The 23728-nt window shown below is 34.7% G+C and overlaps 5 protein-coding genes across 5 annotated transcripts; 2 read left to right on the forward strand and 3 right to left on the reverse strand.

The window, feature by feature from the left end:
* Positions 1–72: 72 nt before the first annotated feature.
* On the reverse strand, positions 73–885 carry LOC110227105. The gene has a single exon (XM_021020396.1). It carries the CDS (start codon positions 883–885, stop codon positions 73–75), a length of 813 nt encoding a protein of 270 aa, XP_020876055.1.
* An 8746-nt stretch (positions 886–9631) lies between these two features.
* LOC110227106 lies at positions 9632–9990 on the forward strand. The gene is given in 3 exon segments (XM_021020407.1): positions 9632–9649; positions 9724–9877; positions 9880–9990. Coding segments are annotated over 3 exon segments (282 nt in total). The 3' UTR covers position 9990.
* Positions 9991–14338: 4348 nt separating this feature from the next.
* Positions 14339–17616, reverse strand: LOC110227110 (aspartyl protease UND). The gene is given in 6 exon segments (XM_021020410.1): positions 14339–14538; positions 14541–14696; positions 14936–15103; positions 15106–15183; positions 15186–15362; positions 17562–17616. Coding segments are annotated over 6 exon segments (834 nt in total).
* LOC9299279 (serine carboxypeptidase-like 20) lies at positions 17604–20549 on the forward strand. Its single transcript, XM_002863157.2, has 13 exons — positions 17604–18058; positions 18137–18359; positions 18442–18564; positions 18647–18749; positions 18823–18860; positions 18950–19051; positions 19135–19215; positions 19299–19535; positions 19615–19680; positions 19755–19876; positions 19959–20072; positions 20157–20202; positions 20292–20549. The coding sequence occupies exons 1-13, from the start codon at positions 17919–17921 to the stop codon at positions 20373–20375; spliced, it is 1479 nt and encodes a 492-aa protein (XP_002863203.2). The 5' UTR covers positions 17604–17918; the 3' UTR covers positions 20376–20549.
* Positions 20550–20933: 384 nt separating this feature from the next.
* Positions 20934–22137, reverse strand: LOC9299280 (gamma-interferon-inducible lysosomal thiol reductase). The gene is made up of 5 exons (XM_002863238.2): positions 21840–22137; positions 21676–21741; positions 21459–21581; positions 21280–21372; positions 20934–21197 (listed from the first exon to the last, which is right to left on the reverse strand). Exons 1-5 carry the CDS (start codon positions 22098–22100, stop codon positions 21054–21056), a joined length of 687 nt encoding a protein of 228 aa, XP_002863284.1. The 5' UTR covers positions 22101–22137; the 3' UTR covers positions 20934–21053.
* Positions 22138–23728: the final 1591 nt, after the last annotated feature.

Below are 23728 nucleotides of genomic sequence, written 5' to 3' on the forward strand. Positions count from 1 at the left end.
GTGTCATTGAGGGAGGGTCAGAACCTGAGAAGAAAAGATCCAGCTAATCCTTGCAGTCCTGGAGTTCTGGTTTCAAGTTGCATCAGACTTCACGGATGAGCTAAATGGCACAACAGAACTGATCCCTTGAGGTGGAAAACCTCTGATTCCTCCAGAGGTGGTAGCTTCTCCTTGGGCTTCTTGCCTTTCTTTAGCGTCTAGAACTGCCTTTAGCAGAGTCTTTGCTTCAGAGAAAACTCTATTGCTAAACACCTTCTGATTCCTAGCCAGCCATAGATTCCAACATATCCAAGTATAGAGGGAACCTTTACTAAGCCCTGTGGGTGGTAAGCACTTCTTCTCCCTGAGCCAGCTCAGTCCCTTATGCACTTCATTGACCGCAAGAATCTCCTCCAAACTCACCAGAGGGGTCAACTTCCAAACCTGTTTTGCAAAAGGACAGTTGAATAGTAAGTGACAAACAGATTCTGGTTCATTACAGCGGATACACCTCGAATCCACTTGCATTCCTCTTGATACTAATTGTAAACCAGTAGGAATAGCTCCTGCCAACGCTTTCCACAAGAAGTGTTTTACTTTTGGAGAGGATTTAATTCCCCAAACCTCTTTAATCCAATCGCATCCACCAGAATCTTTGTGGTGATCCAAGCTGGACATTTCCTCTCTTGCAATAGCATACCCGGACTTTGTTGTGTATAGCCCATCAGACGAAGCTAACCAAACTCTCTTATCTGAAGCTCCCAGTCTACTGGGTTTTATAGCTAAGATTTCCAGAGCATAGTTGGGAAACAGAGACCAGACTTTATCATGATCCCAGTCCACCGTGCCATGCAGAAACAGATCCTGCACCAACAAATCCTTCTCCGGAAATGGCTCTGGCCCCATTGGTTGAGATTTCTTTGAAAGTGAGAGCCAAGGTTCACTCCAAACTTTCACAGATTTACCATTACCAATTACCCAGCCCAGCTGTTTCTTCAACAAATCTCTCCCAATAAGTATACTCCTCCAGCCGTGGGAAGCAGCACCTGAGCACTTCACGCTCAAAAGGTCAGAACTGTGACAATACTTCCCTAGGAAAACTCTAGCCAGCAGCCCCTTAGGTTCCAAAAGCAGACGCCAACTCAACTTTGCAAGCAAAGCATCATTAAAGGCAGTGATATATTTGAAGGCAAGTCCCCCATCTCGCTTTGTTTTTGTGAGTTTATCCCACGCTACCCAACACATCTTCTTTTTCTGGTCATTGGATTCCCACCAGAATCTTGTAAGAGTTGACTGAATTCTTTTACATAGAGATTTTGGTAGCTGAAAGCACGACATAGCGTAGTTTGGGAGAGTAGACAGTACACTTTTTAAAAGCACCATCTTCCTTGCACCCGAGAGGAAACGATTAGACCAACTCAACGCTCTCTGCCTTATCTTATCCACAATAGAGGTGAAAAGATCCTTCTTCTTCCTTCCAAATAACTCTGACGATCCCAAATACTTTCCAACCCCGCCTTCCTTGTCAATAAGTAACCACTGCTTCACTTTTGCTTTTAACTCTTCAGGGGCTCTCTTTGAGAAGAAAATTGAAGACTTTTGCTTGTTAATTAACTGTCCCGACGCCCTTTGATACTTCCTCAGAATATTCAGAAACTCCAAGCAGTCCTTCTCCTTAGCTCTGCAAAAGAATAACGTATCATCTGTGAACAGAAGATGATTGATTCTCGGACTTCTCCTTTCCACTCTACCCCAACCATTTTACCTTCTGCTTGTGACTTCTGGCAAAGGCCCGATAAAACTTCACTACACAGAATGAAGATGTAGGGAGAGAGGGGATCTCCCTGTCTGATTCCTCTTGAAGGAGTGACACAACCCATAGGACTGCCATTAACAAGAAAAGAATAAGTCACTGTGGTAATACATTGAAGAATCCATCCCACCCAAATCTCACTGAAGCCCATTCTGATGAGGACAGATTTGATGAAGCTCCATTCCATCCTGTCGTAGGCTTTAGTCATGTCAGTCTTTACCACCATGGAGCAGTTCTTTATTGCCTCTGAGTTCTTGAGGAAATGCAGCGTCTCATGTGTTATTAGAACATTATCTGAGATTGCCCTACCTGGAACAAACGCGGACTGATTCTCCGAAATCAAGCTGGCAATCACTGGCTTCAGTCTTCTGGTGATGACTTTCGAAATAACCTTATAGTACACATTGCAGAGTGCTATAGGCCTGTAATCTGAAGTTTTCTTTGGTCCTTGACTCTTTGGGATTAAACAGACATGAGTTTCATTGAAATATTGAGGCATAACTCCTGATTTGAAGAACTCTTGGATCTCCGAGACAACTTCCTCACCAATAGCTGGCCAATTGGACTGGAAGAAACTGGAGGAGAAACCATCTGGTCCCGGTGCTTTCTCTGGATTAATGTCAAACAATTCCTCCTTGATTTCTTGAGCTGAAGGGATAGCCTCCAACATACTGTTTAGCTCTTTAGAGATGCAGGGTCTGATTGCACCTGAAACCGTGCTCACAGTCTCTTCAATCTCTATTGGTGAAGATGTGAAAAGGTTCTGATAATACTGGGCAATTACAGAAGCGATTTGCTTTTCCTCAAAAACAGTAACTCCATCTTCAGATTCAATCACTGTCATGTTGTTCTTGCTTCTCATGCCTTTGGTAGCCGCATGGAAATACCCTGTATTTCTATCTCCCAATTGAAGCCAATGTTGCCTACTTCTTTGTTTCCAAAAAGCTTCTTCAGCAGAATAGGCTGCATTTAATTCTTCATTGATTCTTCTTAACAGAGATTCATCATGAATGGGACTAACCATTGCTTTCTCTAGCTCAATCTTCTTCTTGTTAATTTCCTTTTGGCTATTTCTTTGCTTGTCTCTGTTCCACTTAATTATAGCTCTCCGAACATTACTCAGTCTTCTGTGGATATCAAGTCTCTCATCCTCAGCCCAAGTGTCAGCCACTAAGCTTTTAACTTCTTCATCTTCTTTCAATCTTCTATCATACCTAAAGATCCCTTTCTTTCTCTTGCCTTGAGCAAAATAGGAGACGAGAGGCCTGTGATCTGAACCTTCAAACTTGAGGTATTCACAGCGTCCTTTAGGAAACAATTCTGTCCAAGCACTATTCCCCATGGCTCTATCCAGCCTACACTTCACAACGTGGGAACATCTAACTCCCCGCCAAGACAGAGGGTTACCTGAGTGTTTAAGGTCATACAAATCACATTCAGAGATAAAAGAGCGGAAATCCACAAAAGTTCCTTCAGCTCTAATAGGACCTCCATCCTTTTCAGAATTATCAACAATTTCGTTGAAGTCGCCAGTTAAAAACCAAGCATCTTCGCACAGCAGAGAAGCCTCTGTGAGCTCCATCCACACCTTCCTTCGCTTGGACTGGTCAGGATCCCCATACACAAAGGATGGATAAAAAGTCTGACCTTTAATCAAAATCTTGGTGTCCATAAAATTTGAGCAGCTTGATAAAACTTCCACTTCTAGAACTGATTTCCAGAGCAGCGCTAATCCTCCCCCTCCATATCCCTGAGGGGAGACTAGCTACTGTCAAATCAGACAGCGGTCCAACCTTCTCCCTACAGGCGGCTTAATGATGTGTTGCGTTTTTAACGGTTTCGAGTCTTGGTTTAGTCCGTGTTTTGAGTCATCTATCGTGTCAAAGTCCGTCTTTTGCGTCTTTTCGGTTGTGTCTTGAGTCCTTTGCAGGTTATAGGTGCTCGAGCTGGATTCGGAGCATCTTGTGCATGATTGAGCCTATTCGGAGCTAAAACAATGGAGAAACGGTACAAGAGATCACCAGGAGCTGGGGATCGATCGATCCAAGGCGTGGATCGATCGATCCCAATTGTGACGATGAAGCCAAAAGTTCCAGGAGCTCGAGATCGATCGATCCCAGGAGGGGATCGATCGATCCAACCCTCATCCGTCCAGACGTGTTCATTCCAGGAGCTCGGGATCGATCGATCCCAGGTGGGGATCGATCGATCCACCCTTTTTCGACGACCAGACCGGTTTTCCTTAACCGGGTTTATTTGCCTTTTTCTGTACTTGGGTATAAAAACCCAGAGAAACCTATAATTAGGCCTGGGCTAACGGTTCGAACCGATTAAACCGAACCGACCGAACCGAGAAATTAGGTTATCGGTTTCAATTCGGCAGAGAGACAAGAACCGATCGGCGGATTTCTAAATTTATTTCGGGTATCGGTTCGGTTCGGTTCGGCAAACGATAACCGAACGGTTTATTAAAAACCGTAGTATATAAGACTAGCATTTGTCACAAACCCTAAAACACGAGCCTCCTTCGTTTTCATTCACGACTTATCTCTCTCTGTCTCTCGAACCCAAGGAACTCCTTCATCTCATCTTAACCTCGTCAATTTCTTCTTCGATTTGTCATTCATCTCAAGGATCTATCAAAATCATCCGTAAATTCTCGTCGAAAGTTGTCAGTCTCGACTTCCTCTCGATCCGAAGAGATCTCGAATCAGTAAGTTCTTCTCTCTTACGAGTTGGGGGTTTATTTTATCTGTATTGGGGGGTTTGATTTTCGTTTTGTGGGTTTCATATTTGATTCTTCAAAACCCTAATTTTTCAAAACCCTAATTTTTCAAAACCCTAATTTTTATTTTCGATTTGGGGTTCATTTAGCTTGTATATTGTTCTCTGTTTTTGATTTGGGGGTTTGAATTTTGAGTTGGTGTTTGTATCTGAAAACCCTAATTTACTAATTCATAAAAACCCTAAATTTCGATTTGATGCATGTCGTTTATCTATTGTTTTCTGTTTTTGATGCATGTTTTATATGTCTATTTTGTATATGGCTTCTAAAGATGAGATTGACATCGACGTTGAACCAGAATCTGTTCCGGAATCTGTTAAGACTAGAAAAAGGTCATCTTCGTCAACTGCTATGCCACCAAAACCGAAGAAGAAATATGCTAAAAGGGCACCAGTCTGGCAACATTTTGTCCTCAAAGAAGGTGATGACTTACATAGCAGCTGTAAGTATTGTAGAGCTGAAATAGGATGTGATACGAAATTGGTAGGCACTAGTCCGATGATTAGTCATATAGAGAGGTGCAAGTCATTCAAGGAATATGATGAAAGGGATAAACAACAGAAGTTAAGTGGTGTTGATGGTGGCAATATGAAAGTGGTTAGGTATGATCCTCTTTTGTTTAGGAGAGCAGTCAATACATTGGTGGTAGTCAATGAGCTGCCTTTCTCTTTTGTTGAATCAGAGGGGTGGAAGGATTTCTGTGGCTTAATGTTGCCTATGTACAATACATTTTCAAGAAGAACATGCACAAGAGATATTGCTGCCATGTATTTGCAAGAGAAGGCTGCACTTAAGCGTCTGTTTAGTGTAGAGAAGAAGAGAGTTTCACTGACCACAGACATATGGGTGTCTCCTACAACATCCTACAACTACATGGTCGTGACTGGTCATTGGATTGATGCCAATTGGCGCATGCAGAAAAGATATCTCAGCTTTAAGGTGATCACGGACCACAAAGGAGACACAATAGCTGGACAGCTTCTTGACTGCATAGATGAGTGGGGAATTGAGAAGGTATTCACTGTGACTGTTGATAATGCAAAGGGTAATGACAAGGCTCTTAGGGTATTTACAGAAGCATTGAGGCTAAGAGGACCAGAAACTTTAGTTCAAGATGGTGATTTAATGCACATGAGATGTTGTGCTCACATCTTGAACCTTATTGTGGGGGATGGTCTTAAAAAGGCCAAGACTAGCATTGTGGCTATTAGGAATGCAGTGAAGTATGTGCGCAGTAACTTCCAGAGGTTGAAGTCTTTTGTTCTGCGGTGTGAGACAGGAAAGATAGCTAGAGAAAGCTTGCCTCTAGATGTTGTTACAAGGTGGAATTCAACTTATCTTATGTTGACTTCTGCCATTAAGTTAAGGCCAGCCTTTGAGAAGATGTCTGCTGAGGATAAGCTGTATTGTGAGTACTTTGAGGAAGAAGAAGAGAAGACTAAGACAAAGAGAATCGGACCACCAACCTCCACTCAATGGGATGAAGTAGAGAGGTTAGTGAAGTTTCTAAAGATCTTTTACAAGAGTACTTTGGTATTTTCAGCTTCAACATCAGTAGTTTCTACACTATGTTACAATGAGATTGTGAATATAGAGAAGAATTTGATCGGTAAGTGTGGTCATAGGACTAAAGAGGTTAGCGATCAAGCATTTCTGATGAGGGATAAGTTTGAGAAATATTGGGATGGGTTGCTGAATATGAATGAGCTTATGATCATTGGTTCTGTATTTGATCCAAGAAACAAGATGCAATTTGCTGACTTGTGCTTTGAACAGTTGTATGGTAAGAACACTATAGAGACTAGGCAGTTACATGCTTCTGTTACAAATGCAATGAAAGATTTATATGTGGAGTATAGCATCCGATTAAGCAAACCAGATGTTACTGATGGAGGTGGAAATCAAAGTGGTCCTCGAGATTCTGAGCAGCAAAGTACTACGTGTGATTTGTCAGATGATGAAGATGATGTGATGTATGAGGGAGCTGATGTAATTTTCCATAAGCAGGTTAGGGAAAGGAGCAATGTAGAAGGTTTTAGTGAGCTAGATATATATTTGGCAGAAAAACCAGAGTTGAAAGTGGTTAATCCTTTGGGGTTACCTTATGACGTTCTGCATTGGTGGAAGTGTAATAGCTCCAAATTCCCAATATTATCAGAAGTTGCTAAAGATGTCTTAGCACTACAAGTCTCATCAGTTGCCTCAGAATCTGCCTTTAGTACTACTGGCAGAATCTTAGATCCTTATAGGAGTTCTTTAACGCCTTACATGATAGAGGTGCTGCTGTGTACACAACAATGGCTGCGGTGTAAATTTAAATCTCAAGCACAAGTTGAAAACTTAGTGCAAATGTTAGAAGAAGTTGTGTTTTTCGAGACGCTTGGTAAGTATCAAAGTATCCTTCTTATTTGTTATTACTACTTGACTACTTGTAATGTATTGCAAACTAACAATTGATGTTTTTTTGTATAGATTCAAGGAACAATCTTGCTTCTTCTCAGCCTACTTCTTCTCAGCCTCCGTTATCAACCGATCTTGACATGGATGGAAAGGTAATATTATTGGCTCATTTGAATGTTTTCTAAATGCTATGACTTATGATTGTTTTGTTTGTCATTTGTGAATGCAGTAGCAACGATTCATGGAACTAGCTGCATCAATGAGCCAATGACTCCTATAGTGTCTTCTTTATGCTCTATTTTGCTTCCATCTTTGAATCAGACTTTTAACGTGGAAGTTTCTGTTTTGTTGATTCAGACTTTTAATGTGGACTTTTATTGCCTAGACTTTAAACTGGTTTGTAATGATTTTTGTTGTGACATTTGGTGTCAAACTGGTTTGTAACAAGTGTCAGGTTGTTTTGCATGGGTCAAATGGTCTAGTTCGGTTTAAATTAACCGAAATAGAATTTAATCGGTTTAATTTCGGAATAGATTTCAAACTTAATAACCGAACCGAAATAACCGATAACCGAACCGACCGAACCGAAGTTTTAATCGCGTAGTTTCTGAGGGTTTTTAAATCGCCGAACAACCCGAGAAACCGAATAAACCGAACCGAAAAACCCGAAAAAACCGGACGCCCAGGCCTACCTATAATTTTCTTTTTACGTTTTTTTTTCTGCAATTTTTCTGAGACTTTTCTTTGTAAGCAACCTTGGGATTCTAGAGATTCATCCTCTTTGACAATTTGGAGAAGATTTCTAAACCCTATTTCTTATTTTCATTGCAATTCAATTATGTCTTCTTCATCTATTTGTCTTGTTTCTGTTGCTATGTGTGAGTAGTTCTTTCAATTGGGTTTTAGGGTTCCAATTAGGAGATTCAATGGATTAATGGATTGATTGTGTTAGGAATTCTCATTCTCTAGGTTCTTTGATTCACATGTTCTTAATGCTAGAATAGGATTTATCACCCTGTTGTAGATTCTAGGTTTTTCTATGCATCAAAAGTGTTCGATAGAATGCCTGAAAGAATGTGGATTGAGCAATGTATTTCTAGCCAACGAAAGTTGACGTTAGGACGCATTGTGAAGTTAATGAACTTGTTTGGTAATGCGAATTTGACTAGGAAATTGCATGCGAAAGTTTAGTAATCGAATAGTCAAATTTAGTGATTAATGTCTTGAAAGAGAATTGGTTTAAATGTGTTCATGTTCGAGAACGGTTCTTAATTACTGAATTCCTGGTTTCATGTTTCTATTATTCGTTGATATCTGAAATACCCTAACGCCCAATGTCTTTAAATCTTGAAGTTAAATCGTCTATTTTAATTGCATTTTTATTTACAATTCCGAAAACCCAAAACAAAACAATCTTTCCGCTTTAGCTAAGAACGAGTCTCGGAAGTCTTTAGTGTACTATTGGTTCTTGTGGATCGACCCCGTATATACTACCTTGCGGTTAAGTGTATCAGGTAATTACTCGAGCAATCACTTAACATAGATAACCAGGAAGAAGCTGGAACAAGCAGAAGACCCTTAGAGAGAACCCCTGATACTGAGACCTTTACTCCACATAGAGGAGAAGAAACTAGAGGTAGTCTGGCAAACTCTAGAAGTGCTGCTCAGGGCAGTGTCTCAAGGCAGATGGATTTTCGGGTCCAATCAGCCCTGCCCCCGTAAAGGTACTGAGCTAGAACTGTCAAGGTTTGGGAAATCCCATGACAGTTCGCAGGCTAATGGAGATTAATAAGAAGAATCTCCCTGATATAATTTTCCTAATGGAGACAAAAAAATGTGGATGAGGTGGTTTTAAAGAAGCTGGAGGGTTTAAGGAGTATTACTTAAACAATTTTAGTGAAACATGAAAATCTTAATATGAGTTTTAGTTGAAAATTTTGTAATTTGTTTTTTTTTTCGGTTAATAATTTGCTTATCGTTGTCCTGAATTCTAAAAACTTAAGACCTAAATTTGTTGAACATAAATTTCAAATTTTAATCCAAAAACTAATAGATCTATATCTCTTACATGTAATCGAAAGTGATTACCGTCTGTATCTTGGTTAAATATCTGCAAATCTGATGTAAAAAAACAGAAACTAAATCAAATACAAATGCTAATCGGAAAGGGAAATCGATGTAATCATAATAACCTAACCGGGGTAGAATTTGATGCCCATAAAACAATTTGAGTAATCATTTATAACTCAATTCAAAAATAGGAATTGACATCTCTTTCAATCATTACAGACGAGATTGAAATCCCAGAAGATATTAAAATAAACGAAAAAACAAAACATGATTTAGACAAAGAACTAAAATATGCAGAATAGGATTACCTCATTATCGAATTCATAAGAGAGTTAACCAGTCATGTTTCGCAGGTCTTCCCTAGTCAAGTGCGCTTTTTAATTTTATTGTTCATTATTTTGAGAATCAAAAAAATGAATTCAAACAACAGGTGGGTGTGTTGACGACAAGAGATTGCTTTTTCGATAGTAACTAAGAAGAAAATATTGTGTGGCAAGCATCGATCTATCTGATTTGTTCTGAACGGAACCATCAAATCCACTGTGATATAGCCAAATCCGCTGATTTACTCATCAAAGAAGTTGATGCTCTGGTCCGAAACTGTAATGCAAGCCTTCGCTATCGGAATCCAAATTAATAGCTGCGACTTCGTTGTTTTACAGATTTAGGAACATAGTATCTTAAGAACAATAACACTTTGTGTTTTTCACATCCTCGACTACTCCACAAATTCATTTGTTCGTGTTGCGGTATGTATTTCAGCTCTCTATTCATAGTCTTTGGTGAAAACGGAATGGGAGAAGACACGTGGAGCCTCCAACACCGGTCTCCCAGTTAACAAAACTGATTGACAAGAGTATGAGAAACCGACTAAGTACCTTGGTATTGACTGAATCACCCGTTTTTGAAGGCGGGCTGCGATATTGGTTTAGTACCCATTGACGCGATTGATTCGTTCATGTTGTAATCTCTCCCTCAATTAATTTCAGATTTTCAGATTTATGTTGCATTAATGGTAAAACAGTCTTTTTTTGGTGAATAGATTTTACATTCATACAAAAAAAAAAAAAAACTTTGTGTTTTGGGCAATTAAGATTGCCCCTTTTTGGTTTTTCTATTTCTTTAAATAGGGAAAACAAAACAAGTACGAGGGAGTGAGTGACCACCACTCCTACAATTGAGAGAAAACATGGGAAAAAGGTGAACTCAAAGCAAAAACTCAAAGCAAAATAAAATGTAGAGACCAAGTCTTTAGTCGACATACTTCATATTGGGGTTGTGGGCTCATGTTGATGTCCTTCTCAAGTATTTGAGCCCATCATTAAGCCCATCAACACTTCGACATTCATCAAAATCATGCATCGGCCATGCTCCAACAATAGTTCTCTCACTAAATCGTCATTGGATCTTCCTCTATTCTCTGTCTTGCTCTCTCCTTCCTACCTCGACGATGCCGCAAACGTAAGGATAACGTTTGGGTTCTTCGTGGATTGGTACTATCCTTTAATGGGCTACTTTTAACTGATTCGATTATGGTTCATTTAAATGTGTGCTGGCCAAAACTATGCCTTATTAGCTTTATATTATTTTATTTCTCATGCTTTTTATTAGAAAATTCTTTATCAAAAAAAAAAAAAGAACAAAAGATGTCATATATGATTCTTTATATTTTGGGTTTTCTATAAATACTAATTTATTTCACCAATTATATTTATTTTATTTAAATCAACCAAGACTTATTTTAGAATAGAGTGTAAAACCAAACCCAACGTTGAGTGTTAGATTTAGTACATTTGGCCGGCCCATTTATAGTATTTGTACATATAACATATATTTGTACATATAACATAAAAATTAGTGCAACTTTTTGGAATATTCAAAACAGTCACATATAATTAACCTTGTATCCATTCTTAAAATATACTCCCTCCGTTTCGTTTTAGTTGTCGTTTAAGGTTTTTTCACACAAATTAAGAAAGCATTAAATTTTCTGTTTTACCCTTTATTAATATATTTTATAAAAAATTTCATTGGCCAAAACATTAAAACAGTATGGATAAAACTGGAATTTTTCACCAAACATTTGCATTGAAAACCTAAAACGACAACTATTATGAAACAAAATCTAAATCCTAAAACGACAACTAAACTGAAACAGAGGGAGTATAATGTTTTTTTGTCAACCACACATTAATTAATAAATAACTCTTTGACTGGTTACCCAATTGGCAATTAGAAGGAGAAGAGTCTACAAAAGTAGCTTCAGAAAATAAAAGTCTAGAAGAACGGGCTAAACAGTCCGCTTTAACATTGCATAAACGAGAGATAAGAGAAAGCGACTTAAATGTTTTTAAAGACTTAAATTCTTTATTTTTTATATTTCTTTCATACTCTTACTATAGTAAATTAACAAATAAAACATATGTTTTAACATTTTTATCTAACCACATTAGAATGCCTTCTGCTAACCAATAATTAATCTACCACAAAAAATCCTATATTCATTTTATAAAAAAAACTTACTTATACATTTTAAAAGATATGATATGAAAATCCAAACAAAAATATACACCCGCGGTATACCGCAGGTTGAATCCTAGTAAATAAATGAATTGAGTAAACCAGATTTTTGTTTTCAGAATTTGTAGAAAAGTGTGTTTTGGATACTAAAGAAATTTATAATTCTTGCTGTTTATTTATAAAAAATATATGACTAATTTATAACGAATTAGTCTTTCATGAACCTAACCCCACCGTCATAGTCCTTTTTGCCCACTGTCGTGCCTAAACTTTAAGTCGCCTAAGGCTAATTGTAAAATATGTGGGTTTTTTTTTTTACCTTCTTCAAATTTGTGTGTTTTAAAAAAACTTGTTGTTTATCATTAGAAGCAATAGGTTCTCATAACAAAAAAAAAGATTCTAAAACAGCTGGTTTGAATAACTGCGTTCATGACATCAATTTAATTTTTAAAAAAAATCTACACTATAAAGTTGAAGGTATAGGATTCTAAGGCTCCATTTAAACCTTAAAACAAACAATTGCAATTAGCCATCTCAGTAGTTAATATTTTAAAGATTTAATAGATTTATATATTAAGATACTGATAAAATAGAAGTAAAAAGCAACATAGGGAATAAGATAAATGTACTAAATTTGTTAATATTTTATCTTGAAAATTAGTCATATCATTGATTCATATTTCATCTAAATTATAGTCAACAAAAACATGACAATATAGAGAATTGTTTTTTTTTGTTATTGGACTGCTTAAAATAATATTTATTTCTTTCACTAAATTAATTTGTAAATAATTGGTTTCATAAATTTATTTCGATAAATTTGTTAATATTTGGTTTCGTAACTTTTTTTTATTGAAATGTAGTAGCTTAAACACTAGAACATTATCTCAATTTTAATTCAAACCATTTGGTTTCATAAATTTACTCACAACTATCTATTCACATAGGATTTTAAACATCCAATCACAATTAACTATCTCAATAATGAAGAATTTAAATTTTATTAATTTTCAATATTAAAATAGTTATAGAAAAAAATTAAAAATATATGCAATAGAAATATATAGAAGATAGAAAACTAAAAACAAAATTTTTATTAAAAAATATATGTGAAAGCAATAGAAATATACGAAACATCTAATCACAATTAGCTGTCTTACTAGTTAATATTCTGCTTTATTAAATTTTAATACCATATACTTAAGAAAATAAAATATGCAAATGCAAGAGAGATAAAGAAAATTTACTCGAATAAATAAAAATAATCGATCATTTATAGTTTCACTAAATTTGATAATATTCCATTTTATGTGCTTGTTGACATCTATAAGTAATCCCATTTTTTTATTATAGATAATCAAGCAAGAGGTAGGTGAGAAACTTAAATATATATATAAATATATAGAAGGTCATTAAGAAAATTTCCATATTAAGATTTCTTTATATATATATATATATATATATATTTATCCGTTTGAAGATTTTAAATAAAATATTTAAATGTCGATTGGTAATACTTATGTTTTAGATTTGACATTAGGATTATATATAAGTTTATTCAAAAAATTGGAACAGTTTTACAAAATTAAATATAGATAAATTATATATATGAAAGATGAGTGAGTTAAGTAATTGCTAAAATATGAAACAACAATAAATGGGAAACTTCATACACATTATCAATTTTTTATTTTTTTATTGTTTTAGGGCAAAAGACCATAAACTTGAAACAAATTTATTTTTACTTATTATGAATATTTTAAAGAGGATTAAGTACTAAAGTATATGCATGGAAGAATAACCACAATATATTTGGTGTTTATATAATTGACAAGGGATTATCTTTCAAAGAAATCAATGCACTTTGTTATGGTTGCAAATTATGAAAACTGTTGAGATGATACTAAACTTGACATGAGAGTAGAATATTATATAAGAGTCAAATGTGAATGTTATCGATTAATATATAGGAAAAGATTTCAAATTAACTAAATAAATACTAAGAAGATAACAAGATAATTTATGTAGGATATTTAATGATTAGATAAGGATATTATTAATTTTATCATATTAACATCTAATAAGGCTAGGTTTTTGAGAATAATACATATTCAAACGAAAATATTAATATATTTTTTCTAAAAAGCGGAAATATATGTTGATGTTATTAAACATGCTAAATGATACAATGATTCCTTATAAAGTAAAAAAAAAAAAAGGCATGTCGTTATTGATAGTTAATTTTTCTATTTGTCAGTAGTGATAATGATAGTTAAAATTGTTTGTGAAAATATATAGAGTACACTTACGCTAACATGAGTTCAATGCTAGGAATTAAAATGCCTATAAAACCCCTCAATTAGCTAGATTTTAGTAATTAGTGTTTTTTTTCGAGCGCTTGATTAACGAACCTAAGCTAAAGGCAATGAGCATACCAAATGAGTGAAATTTTTTCTTATGGTTTTAACTTTTTAATTATATATCTATCTCATAATTAAATTATATATTTTTAAAAAATTTTCTAACATAATCAATACCTGACTTTGAGCGATACAAAAACATAACTAGTAGTTTTTTCTAGTTTCAAAGATCAAAACTTGCTCTAAAAAATCCAATATATTTTCTTTCATCATAGTTAATAAATGTGAACACATATATTCAACGAATATATTTAGTTTGAAGTTATATTTGTATGTTTTAAAAATTTTATGTGTGAATGATAATTAAATTATTAAAACAACTAGATATGACAACACATATTCACTACATCTTTATGGATCACAATCTTGTTTTTTAAAATTAACGATTTTTGATTTGAGGTCATAGCCCAAGTTATACCCTTTCATAGCTATAACCACAATGATGAATTGTGAAAAAGACCCTTTGTTATTCATGATCGCGAAACAAAGAATTCCAAGAAACCCTTGTGGTATGAATATGCTATGGACATTTACGCTTGCGGCACCAATACAAAGCCGATATCCATTTTCTCTAACCATTATATATTTATATAGCATTCACTTTTTAGGTCATATGATATAGGTCTATCTATTAGATCGGACTCATCCACAAATTTGTAATACACATTTGTTGATAAGTGAGATAATTTGGAGCCCTCAGATAGAGTGGGTGACGAGAGAAGAAAGACAACGACTTTGTTGTCGTAAAAATTTGCACCATTTGTGTATAAAATATTATATATATATATATATATATTAGTCAAAAGCAAAAACCACAATGAATTGCTCTTCTATTACTCCCTTTATTAATAAACGCTAAATGAAAAAGAACAACAATATATATATATATATATATATATATATATATATATATATATATTATATATGTACAAAATAGATAACTTCCATCTTGGATTGGGTCTTCCAAAGTTATTTCCTCGTCAATAGTAATGGATTCCAATTGAAATATAGTGTGGCCTTTCGTAATATTTATTATTGTAGGATGTCCTTGTATGTTTGCACCATCGCCAAGGATTAAGTTGTGAGAGGCTCTAGGTTCCCTTATCTTACCAAGGAAAAAGATAACTTCGAGCCAAACTCCCCTATGATGGAGTAATTTCCAACCTCGAGGTCCAATATGCCCTTTCCGGTAAACCGTTGCAATACTCTTTGCATCTAAAATACACTTCAGGTACCTTTTTGAACCCACCATCAAGAGTATTTACTGTAAGCATTTCTTGCGCAAGTGTTCCTTTGATGTTGGTGTCGTCTAAATAATGTTGTTGGTAGGTTCATTTTCTCGTCAAAGTGTCAAATGTGAGATATGGATTGGGATCTTTTGATAAATATATAAATTATTTGCTGATGATGAGTTTAGATTTAACGATGATAACAAAAAAAATAGCAAATTGATGATTTTCTAGAGTTTGATAAAAGTGCTCTCGATCAACGTAGAAATTAATTGCTAACTAAAGAATTTTGCTATACCAATGATAAACAAAAAAATGAGCTAAACAAATAGTTTCCTGGAGTCTGATGAAATAGCTCATGAAAAATATAGAATTCAATTGCTCATTGAAGAATTTGGCTATAACCATTTAAACAAAAAAAAGAGGAGCAAATTTTTTGGTTTTCTGCTATGTGATGAAAGAGCTCTTAATAAACGTATAAATCATTTGCTGAGTGATGAGTTTGGCTATAACAATGATAACAAAAAAAAAAAGGAGCAAAATTGACAGTTTTCTGCAGCATAATGAAAGAGCCCATAATAAATGTAAAAACTATTTGATGATTGATGAGTTTGGTTATAACCATGATAACAAAAAGAAGAAGAACAAAATTGACGGTTTTCTCCTGGCTCATGAAAAATCTCTTGATAAACCTATAAATTATTTGTTGATGATGAATTTTGCTACAAACATGATAACAAAAAAAAAACAAAATTGACGATTTTTTATAGTTTGATGAAAGTGCTCTCGATCAACGTAGAAATTAATTGCTAATTAATTTTTTTTGCTATAACCATTATAACGGATAAATGAGCAAAATTGACGGTTTTCTATAGCCTGTTGAAAGAGCTCCTAATTAACATATAAATCATTTGCTGATTGATGAGTTTGGCTATAACTATAATAACAAAAAAAAGGCAAAATTGACGGTTTTCAAAGTCACTATCTTTTTATTATAGTTATACCAGAATATAGACTCTCATGACTTCTTAAAACCTTTAAATTAGGTGTATCCATCTAAAGTGTCGTTTGACGGGTGACCTTGTAGTCGAGTTCTACGATTTATGGAAGCGTCGTTCGGATAACACAGTGATATGTATTTTCAAGTTTGTGAAAATAGAGCTATCACCAGAACATAGGTAGAGATGTACAACCATTACCGGATGTACGAGGGTTATGTTGAATCCGGATCTCAGTATTACCGATGAGATACTTTGTTGGTAATTACTTTTTTTTTTGTCGTCCACAATCAAAACTCTAAAATTTTCAACTAAACGTTAAATGATTCTAATGTTATAAACCGGGTGTCAGAAATCCTGAAAACGACAAAGTACCTATCGTCACACGCAAAGAGAATGCTATGGAGTGATGACGTTCGTTATTTTCTTATTGTCTTGAATTTTTTTTTTTTTTTTTAATGCTTAGCATCCTATGTTCTTACTATATATAATATTTTCTTATCTTTCATAATTTTACCTTTTATACACAATAATTTCCGCGCATTTGCGCGGACAATCACCTAGTAATTTTATATATAATATGAGAACAATTCCACAAAAGACCATATAAAAAGAAGAAAAATTAAGGGATTATTGTCTAAAATGCCATTTTTTAAAAAAAACTTACGAAAATGTCATTTTTTAATAGTTTACGGATTTTGACCTTTTTTAACACTTATAAATGTACGTATTTATGATTTTTTTTTGCAAAAATACATAATTTATACCAAATACTAAACCTTAAGAACAAATGGAACAGACTAAACCCAAACATAACGAGTGAAACGCATGTTAAATCATATTTTTGGAGCTTGAAAAGGGGCAAAATCTACAAACTATTCAAAAAATGGCAAAATCCACAAATACCATTATAAAAAATGGCAAAATCCGTAATTAATTCAAAAATTAACTAAGCATAAAAAGTAGGACGGACCAGGATCTATTCTTCTATGAAAATTTACTTTCTACTAGATCTTAGATATATAGGCTTAAAAGCTAACCTTAGCTTTTATCCTCATAAATTCAAAATGCTTTCCGAAAAATGGATTATAGTACTATTCCCAATAATTGAATAATCAGTATGTTTTCTAAATAATTTAACAAACGGAAAGTTAATTCGTAGAAGTTAACGTTGAAAATTAAACTAAAACTTTTTTAATCATTTTTCTAGGAATCTTTTTCCAACAAAACATCTAAAACTTAACAAAAAGAATTCTCATACATCAGCCACGTGTCATTATTTGTTAAGCCAGTCGTCACTTTAAGTAACCGCTTGTTACTTTAATAAGCGGTCCCAAGTCAACTCACGCCACTCAATCATGTGCTTATGTAAATCAAAACTAAACGCAGACGCAATCACCATTTTTTTTATAGAAATCCTCAATATCGTGCCTTTTAAGGAAACTTTTGCTTTTCAGAATCACATAATCTATATACCAATCATAAGTTTCCAAATTTTGTTCTAAAAATATCATCTTTTTGTCCTTTTTTTACCAGAATCCCATCCTTAATTCGTGCTAAATCATTTTCCAAACATTCATACTTTTTGTTGGTTTATGACCAACTAACAAAATATCCTCAAGATTTTTTTCTGTGTTGTTCTATATAAAGCAATACCACATAGATCAATTTTTTATTCATTCTGAGTTTATATTAATAATCATAATGGTTTGGTTAATGAAAGTTTTTGTCTTTGTGACATTAGTCTCTTTACTGTTTGTAATAACAGAATCAGCTCCTGAATCTGCTCTTATTACCAAACTTCCTGGCTTCGAAGGCACTTTTCCTTCAAAACATTACTCCGGGTAAAATATTGAATTTTCTGTTCTTGAAATTTTAAATTTTCATTGTATTGAATTCTTGTTCTTGGTTTTGGATAAAAGTTATGTGACTATTGATAAGGATCATGGAAAGAATCTGTGGTATTACTTTGTTGAATCGGAGAAGGATCCATCGAAAGATCCGGTCGTACTTTGGCTCAATGGTGGTCCAGGTTGTTCAAGCATGGATGGATTCGTGTATGAGCATGGTCCTTTCAATTTTGAACTACCAAAGAAAAACAATAGCCTCCCACTCTTGCATCTTAATCCTTATAGTTGGTCCAAGGTGATTTTGAAGAAAAAATATTGGTTTTTTACTTGTTTTACTTTTTGTAATGTTTTGGTGCATAATTTGTTTACTTTTTCAGGTATCTAACATCATATACCTTGATTCTCCTGTTGGTGTGGGATTCTCTTACTCAAACAACATTTCTGATTACATAACTGGTGATACTAAAACCGCGGTTGACTCTCACGCGTTCCTTCTCAAGGTGAATCATAGCAAATGTTTTTAGATTTTGGGTTGTAATTCAAATCACTAAATGCGTTGTTCCTTAAAATGTTATTCCCCAGTGGTTCCAAATGTTTCCTGAGTTTCAATCAAATCCATTTTTCATCTCTGGAGAATCTTACGCCGGAGTTTATGTCCCAACTCTTGCTTCAGAAGTTGTCAAAGGTATCTTCTCCATTCATAATCTATGATGCATCTTGTCAAGCTTTTTTTATCTATCTTTTGGTTTATCTTGCAGGGATCAAGAATGGGGTAAAGCCGGCTCTTAACTTCAAGGTAACGAGATTTAACAAGTCAAATTCAGTTTCTTGAGTTCTCGTTTGGTTTCACACAATGATTGGATGATCTGCTCTGGTTTTGGACAGGGATATTTGGTTGGAAATGGAGTTGCCGATCAAGTATTTGATGGCAATGCTCTCGTCCCGTTTGCTCACGGGATGGGACTAATCTCTGATGAACTCTTTGAGGTTTGTTTAGTTTCTCAATGGATGCTTACTCTTCCACTTTCTTTCTTCTTATATTATCTAACGCATCGAAAAGAAAATCGCAGAACGTTACAAAAGCTTGCCATGGAAATTTCTATGAAATAGAGGGACTTGAGTGCGAGGAACAGTATACGAAAGTGTCTGATGTATGAATAATGTTTTTATGTTAATTTATAGACATTAAGAATGTTTGTAAGATGATGGTTTTAATATTATTCTTACATGTCAGGATACTGACAGGTTGAACATATACAACATTCTTGAGCCTTGTTACCACGGAACATCGCTATCTGCTTTCGACATTAGATCACTACCTTCAAGTCTCCTTGAGCTAGGAAAAACCGAACGACCGTTAGCTATAAGAAAAAGAATGTTCGGTCGAGCGTGGCCAGTTCGTGCCCCTGTTCGTCCAGGCATTGTTCCTAGCTGGTCTCAACTCCTTGCTGACGTCTCTGTTCCTTGCATTGTAAGTAAACCAAAACCACATGCCTCTCTATTTCACCACTTTGAGATTATAAGCTGAAACAAAGAACGTTTATTTACAGGATGATAGAGTTGCAACAGCGTGGCTGAACGATCCAGCGATTAGGAAAGCTATTCATACTAAAGAGGTCTCAAAATCTGTTTGATTCTATTACTATATATCATGAAAACAGATCATTGATGTGTTGGGAACATTTTACAGGAGAGTGAGATTGGAAGGTGGGAACTCTGCAGTGGGAAACTCTCATTCGATCACGATGCAGGAAGCATGATCAAATTCCATAGAAACCTCACTCTAAGTGGATATAGAGCTCTTATTTACAGGTACTTAGACGAAAATAGATAAAATGAATCTGAAGCCATAGGCTATAGTTTAGAGAATGATGAAATAAGTTTTTATTTGTAGCGGGGATCACGATATGTGTGTTCCGTTTACTGGCTCTGAAGCTTGGACAAAATCTCTTGGATACAAAGTGATTGATGAATGGAGGGCATGGATATCAAACGACCAAGTCGCGGGGTAATCTTTCTCGGCCTAGTCGAAAATATTATTTCTTTCTGGAGCTGCCAATGTTTCTACAATAATGTATTCACATATTTGCAGGTATACGCAAGGATATGCAAACAATCTCACATTTTTAACCATCAAGGCAAATATTGAATCTCAACTCAAATAACCATCTCATTTAATTTTGAAAAAAATGTTTGTTATAAGTTTTATTATTGTGGTAATTTGCAGGGTGCAGGACATACGGTTCCTGAGTACAAACCGCGGGAGGCTTTAGACTTCTATAGCCGATTTCTAGCAGGAAGCAAGATTTAAGAGACCTGTGTCATGAATTTCATGTTCTGTGTTGTATTTAAAAGTGATCATCTTATAGTATCTTGATTAATTTGAATAAGAAAGATATGTTCTTTAGCTCATTCTTTATCATAAAACTTCATGTATTAATCCTCTATACTTATAGCAGAATGCATGCTGTTTCTACTTTCTACATTTGAGCGGTGTGCCGTTCTCCACTAAAAGGCGTAAACTGTAACGCTAGTGCACACTGTTGGTGGTACCTTCATAAACATTTCATCAAACTTTTGGAGACAAATGCAAATTTACTTACTATTTTCATGAATTTGCAAGTGATAGCCAATTCAAATCAATTTTTGAATAATGAATTTGTTGTACTATAAAGATGGTTTCCATGGTATCTCTTAGAAAGCTGGTTTTGCAGTGGCAGCATAAAGATAACTCACATTGAAAGAAGTTTATAATTTGTTCATAATGCCTTTGTGGTCCATTTCCACTAAACCACACTACAAACTATGATGATTTCGATTTCTAAAACATTCCAATGGAAAAAAAACTAAACTGCTACACATTATTTCCTTGTAGAAATGGTCAGACTTAAATCTTAATATAGTTCAATTCAGGTTTTTAATAAAAAGGTCTTTATTTATTTATTCCACTAATGTAAGCTTAAATCCATCTTAGTAGTTTTACATTAACTTAGTGATTTATAGCTTCATCAACATAGGAGAATTCAAGCTTCAACATTGTCCTCTGCGACAAGACAGAGGAATAACAGAGTTGTGGGAGAGCAGCCTTTCCTTTATAAGCTTTGCAGACTAAGTCCACAAAATCACCAATATTCTGCCAAAAAATAAAACACAATCAGTATGTGATTTTTCACCAAAAACACAATTAGCCAAAGTTATAAAGAAGTTATGTATACTTCGTAGAGTGGTTCGCCGTTGAGTGTCATCCATGGTACATATTTATGCTCCGGTTTCAAACGTAATGTCTGGTTTGCATACCCAAGTATCAGCTGTGCAATAACAACCAGAACAAAAATTAGAGAACCATATTGTAAAATGTGTATAATAAGTGTGTTTTATTTATGTGTACACCTACCTCTTTAGAGAGATCACCATTGTAACAATCATTAATCGCTTTCTCGCCTCCATACTTCTTAACACATGATTCCCAAGCATTCGTGTTAGTTTCAACACACCGTATGAACTTATAGTGCAATCTCTGCGTTCCAAAACCATCACAATTTTCATACTCATTTTGTCACACAAAAAAAAAAAAAAGAGTAAATAAATGCATTAATCATTAAGTTATGTACCTGATTAGGCCAAGTTCTTATGGCACAAGCTTCAAGGGCGTTTAATTTGCATTCTTCTTCACCATGCTTAATTCACAAATTTATCAAACATAATCATTTAAAGTAAGATTATGAGATAATCATATATATAGGCCAATTAAGAATAGGGAGAAATGGAAAAGAACCTGGCAAGTAACGGTAAGATCATCGGAAACATGGGCGTTACCGAATGGAATTAGCTTGAGATCGGTGATTGTGTGGAGATCAGTGTTAAAGATTTTGCCTAGATGATGGACGATGAAATTCTGACAAGAAGGACAAAGTGATTCATAGTAAAGATTGAGCTTAACTTTGTCGGATTCTCCAGCCACGAGGTTGTGTGAAAATGTGAATAGGAGGAGGCAAGCAAAGAAACAAAATTTGGTTGATGAAGAAGAAGAAGACATGATCTTAATGAGAATTTGAGTTGAGTGCTCATGACTAGTTGCTTTGTGTGTGTATCCATTTATAGATAAGATATTTTTGATTTTTTTTGTCCCTACTCCTTATTAGCCACTACCAGTCTACCGGTGGGGGATCCAAGTCTAAAGTTTATGGGTGATAATATATTTTTCATTTAAATCAACTGAAATTTAAATTTTGTAAGAGTTAATTATGTAGATAGTCAATTTAGGCTCAAAAATGGTAAAAATGAGTGGTAAAATAATTATATTGGAAACGGTGCGAGGTCATTTTTATAAATAACGAGGATAATGTATAAATTGCATGTCATTTAGAAAGAAAAAAAATAGTGGGTTGAATTATTTTATTTTATTAAAATAGTGAAATATGAAAAAATCTCGTGCACATTTCACCTACTTAAAGATATTTTGCAAATTAACTTTTTCCTATAGTAATTTTGACAATTTGAATCAAAATTTTAGTCATTTAGTGAAAATATTAATTTTATAATGAGACTCCCAACAAATGAAATTATCTATAGAAAACATTGAATATATTTTTTATATAGAAGGATGGTAAAAAATAAAGGTGGTTATATTTTCCAAAGTTATTTTCTATTAGATTGTACACAGAAGGAAACTGGAGTTGAAGCCCTTCATTCTTCATCATTATAGAGCATACAGTCCTCTCAGAATGCTTGCCTTCTTCATCGCTGAGTAAACTGTAACATTAAGTACATGCGATTGTATGTTAAGAAGAATGTATGCTAAGTACATGCAATGCAAGTACTGAAACGCGGAATCACTTGTTTTTTAGCTGCGGTTTTACCTCACAGGTTTGGAGAGCAGTAGCCAAAAACATTTTTAAAGCAAGGTATTCGACGAGCTGGTCCTCCCAAATCAACTCTGTTTCAAAGAAGTGGAACGATCGAATCAAAAACTTCATTTTGAGATACGTATTCTAAGCCACGATCTACACTATATGGCGAGAACGAAAAGGGAGAAGACACAGTGAGAACCCGAGTACGCCAAGTCAACTAATCACATGAATAGATAAACAACTTCGGAATCAATTTTCAGCAATAAGAGCCACTGGAGATAGACGATACGACAAAGGCCTTCAACGATGGTTTGAGTCGAGACTCTAAACTAAAAACATTTTTGATTTTCTGTTTCGATTTCTGTTTTCTCATTTTAAGCCAAAAGTTACACTAGTTGTAAAAACGTATATTTTTTTTTTGAATTTAATTTAACATTACATTCAAAAAAAAAATGTATGCCTTCTTCTAATATCAGAATCCATTCCTTCTTCTTACTTAAAATTTTCAATACAATATGGCTGAGATTTTGGCACTTGCATTGATAAAGAAAAAACCACCAATGCTTCAATTCCAATCGTAACCGGAACCAAAATCGAACTAACGTTCATAAACGCGAGTCGATATCTCAAATGACGAAGATCTAACGGAGAGATCTCGATCTAGATGAGTACAACACCATAATCTCAGAACAAACTAAGAAGAAGAAGAAAAGATACAACTAAAATGATTTCTCTGGTTATTTCTGCAAATGATCTCTTGAGCCTCTTTATATTTTGATTTTGCTCTCATCTTCCTTCAACCAATTAAACTCTG

This window comes from Arabidopsis lyrata (genome assembly GCF_000004255.2).
Source record: "Arabidopsis lyrata subsp. lyrata unplaced genomic scaffold ARALYscaffold_9, whole genome shotgun sequence".
NCBI lineage: Eukaryota > Viridiplantae > Streptophyta > Magnoliopsida > Brassicales > Brassicaceae > Arabidopsis > Arabidopsis lyrata.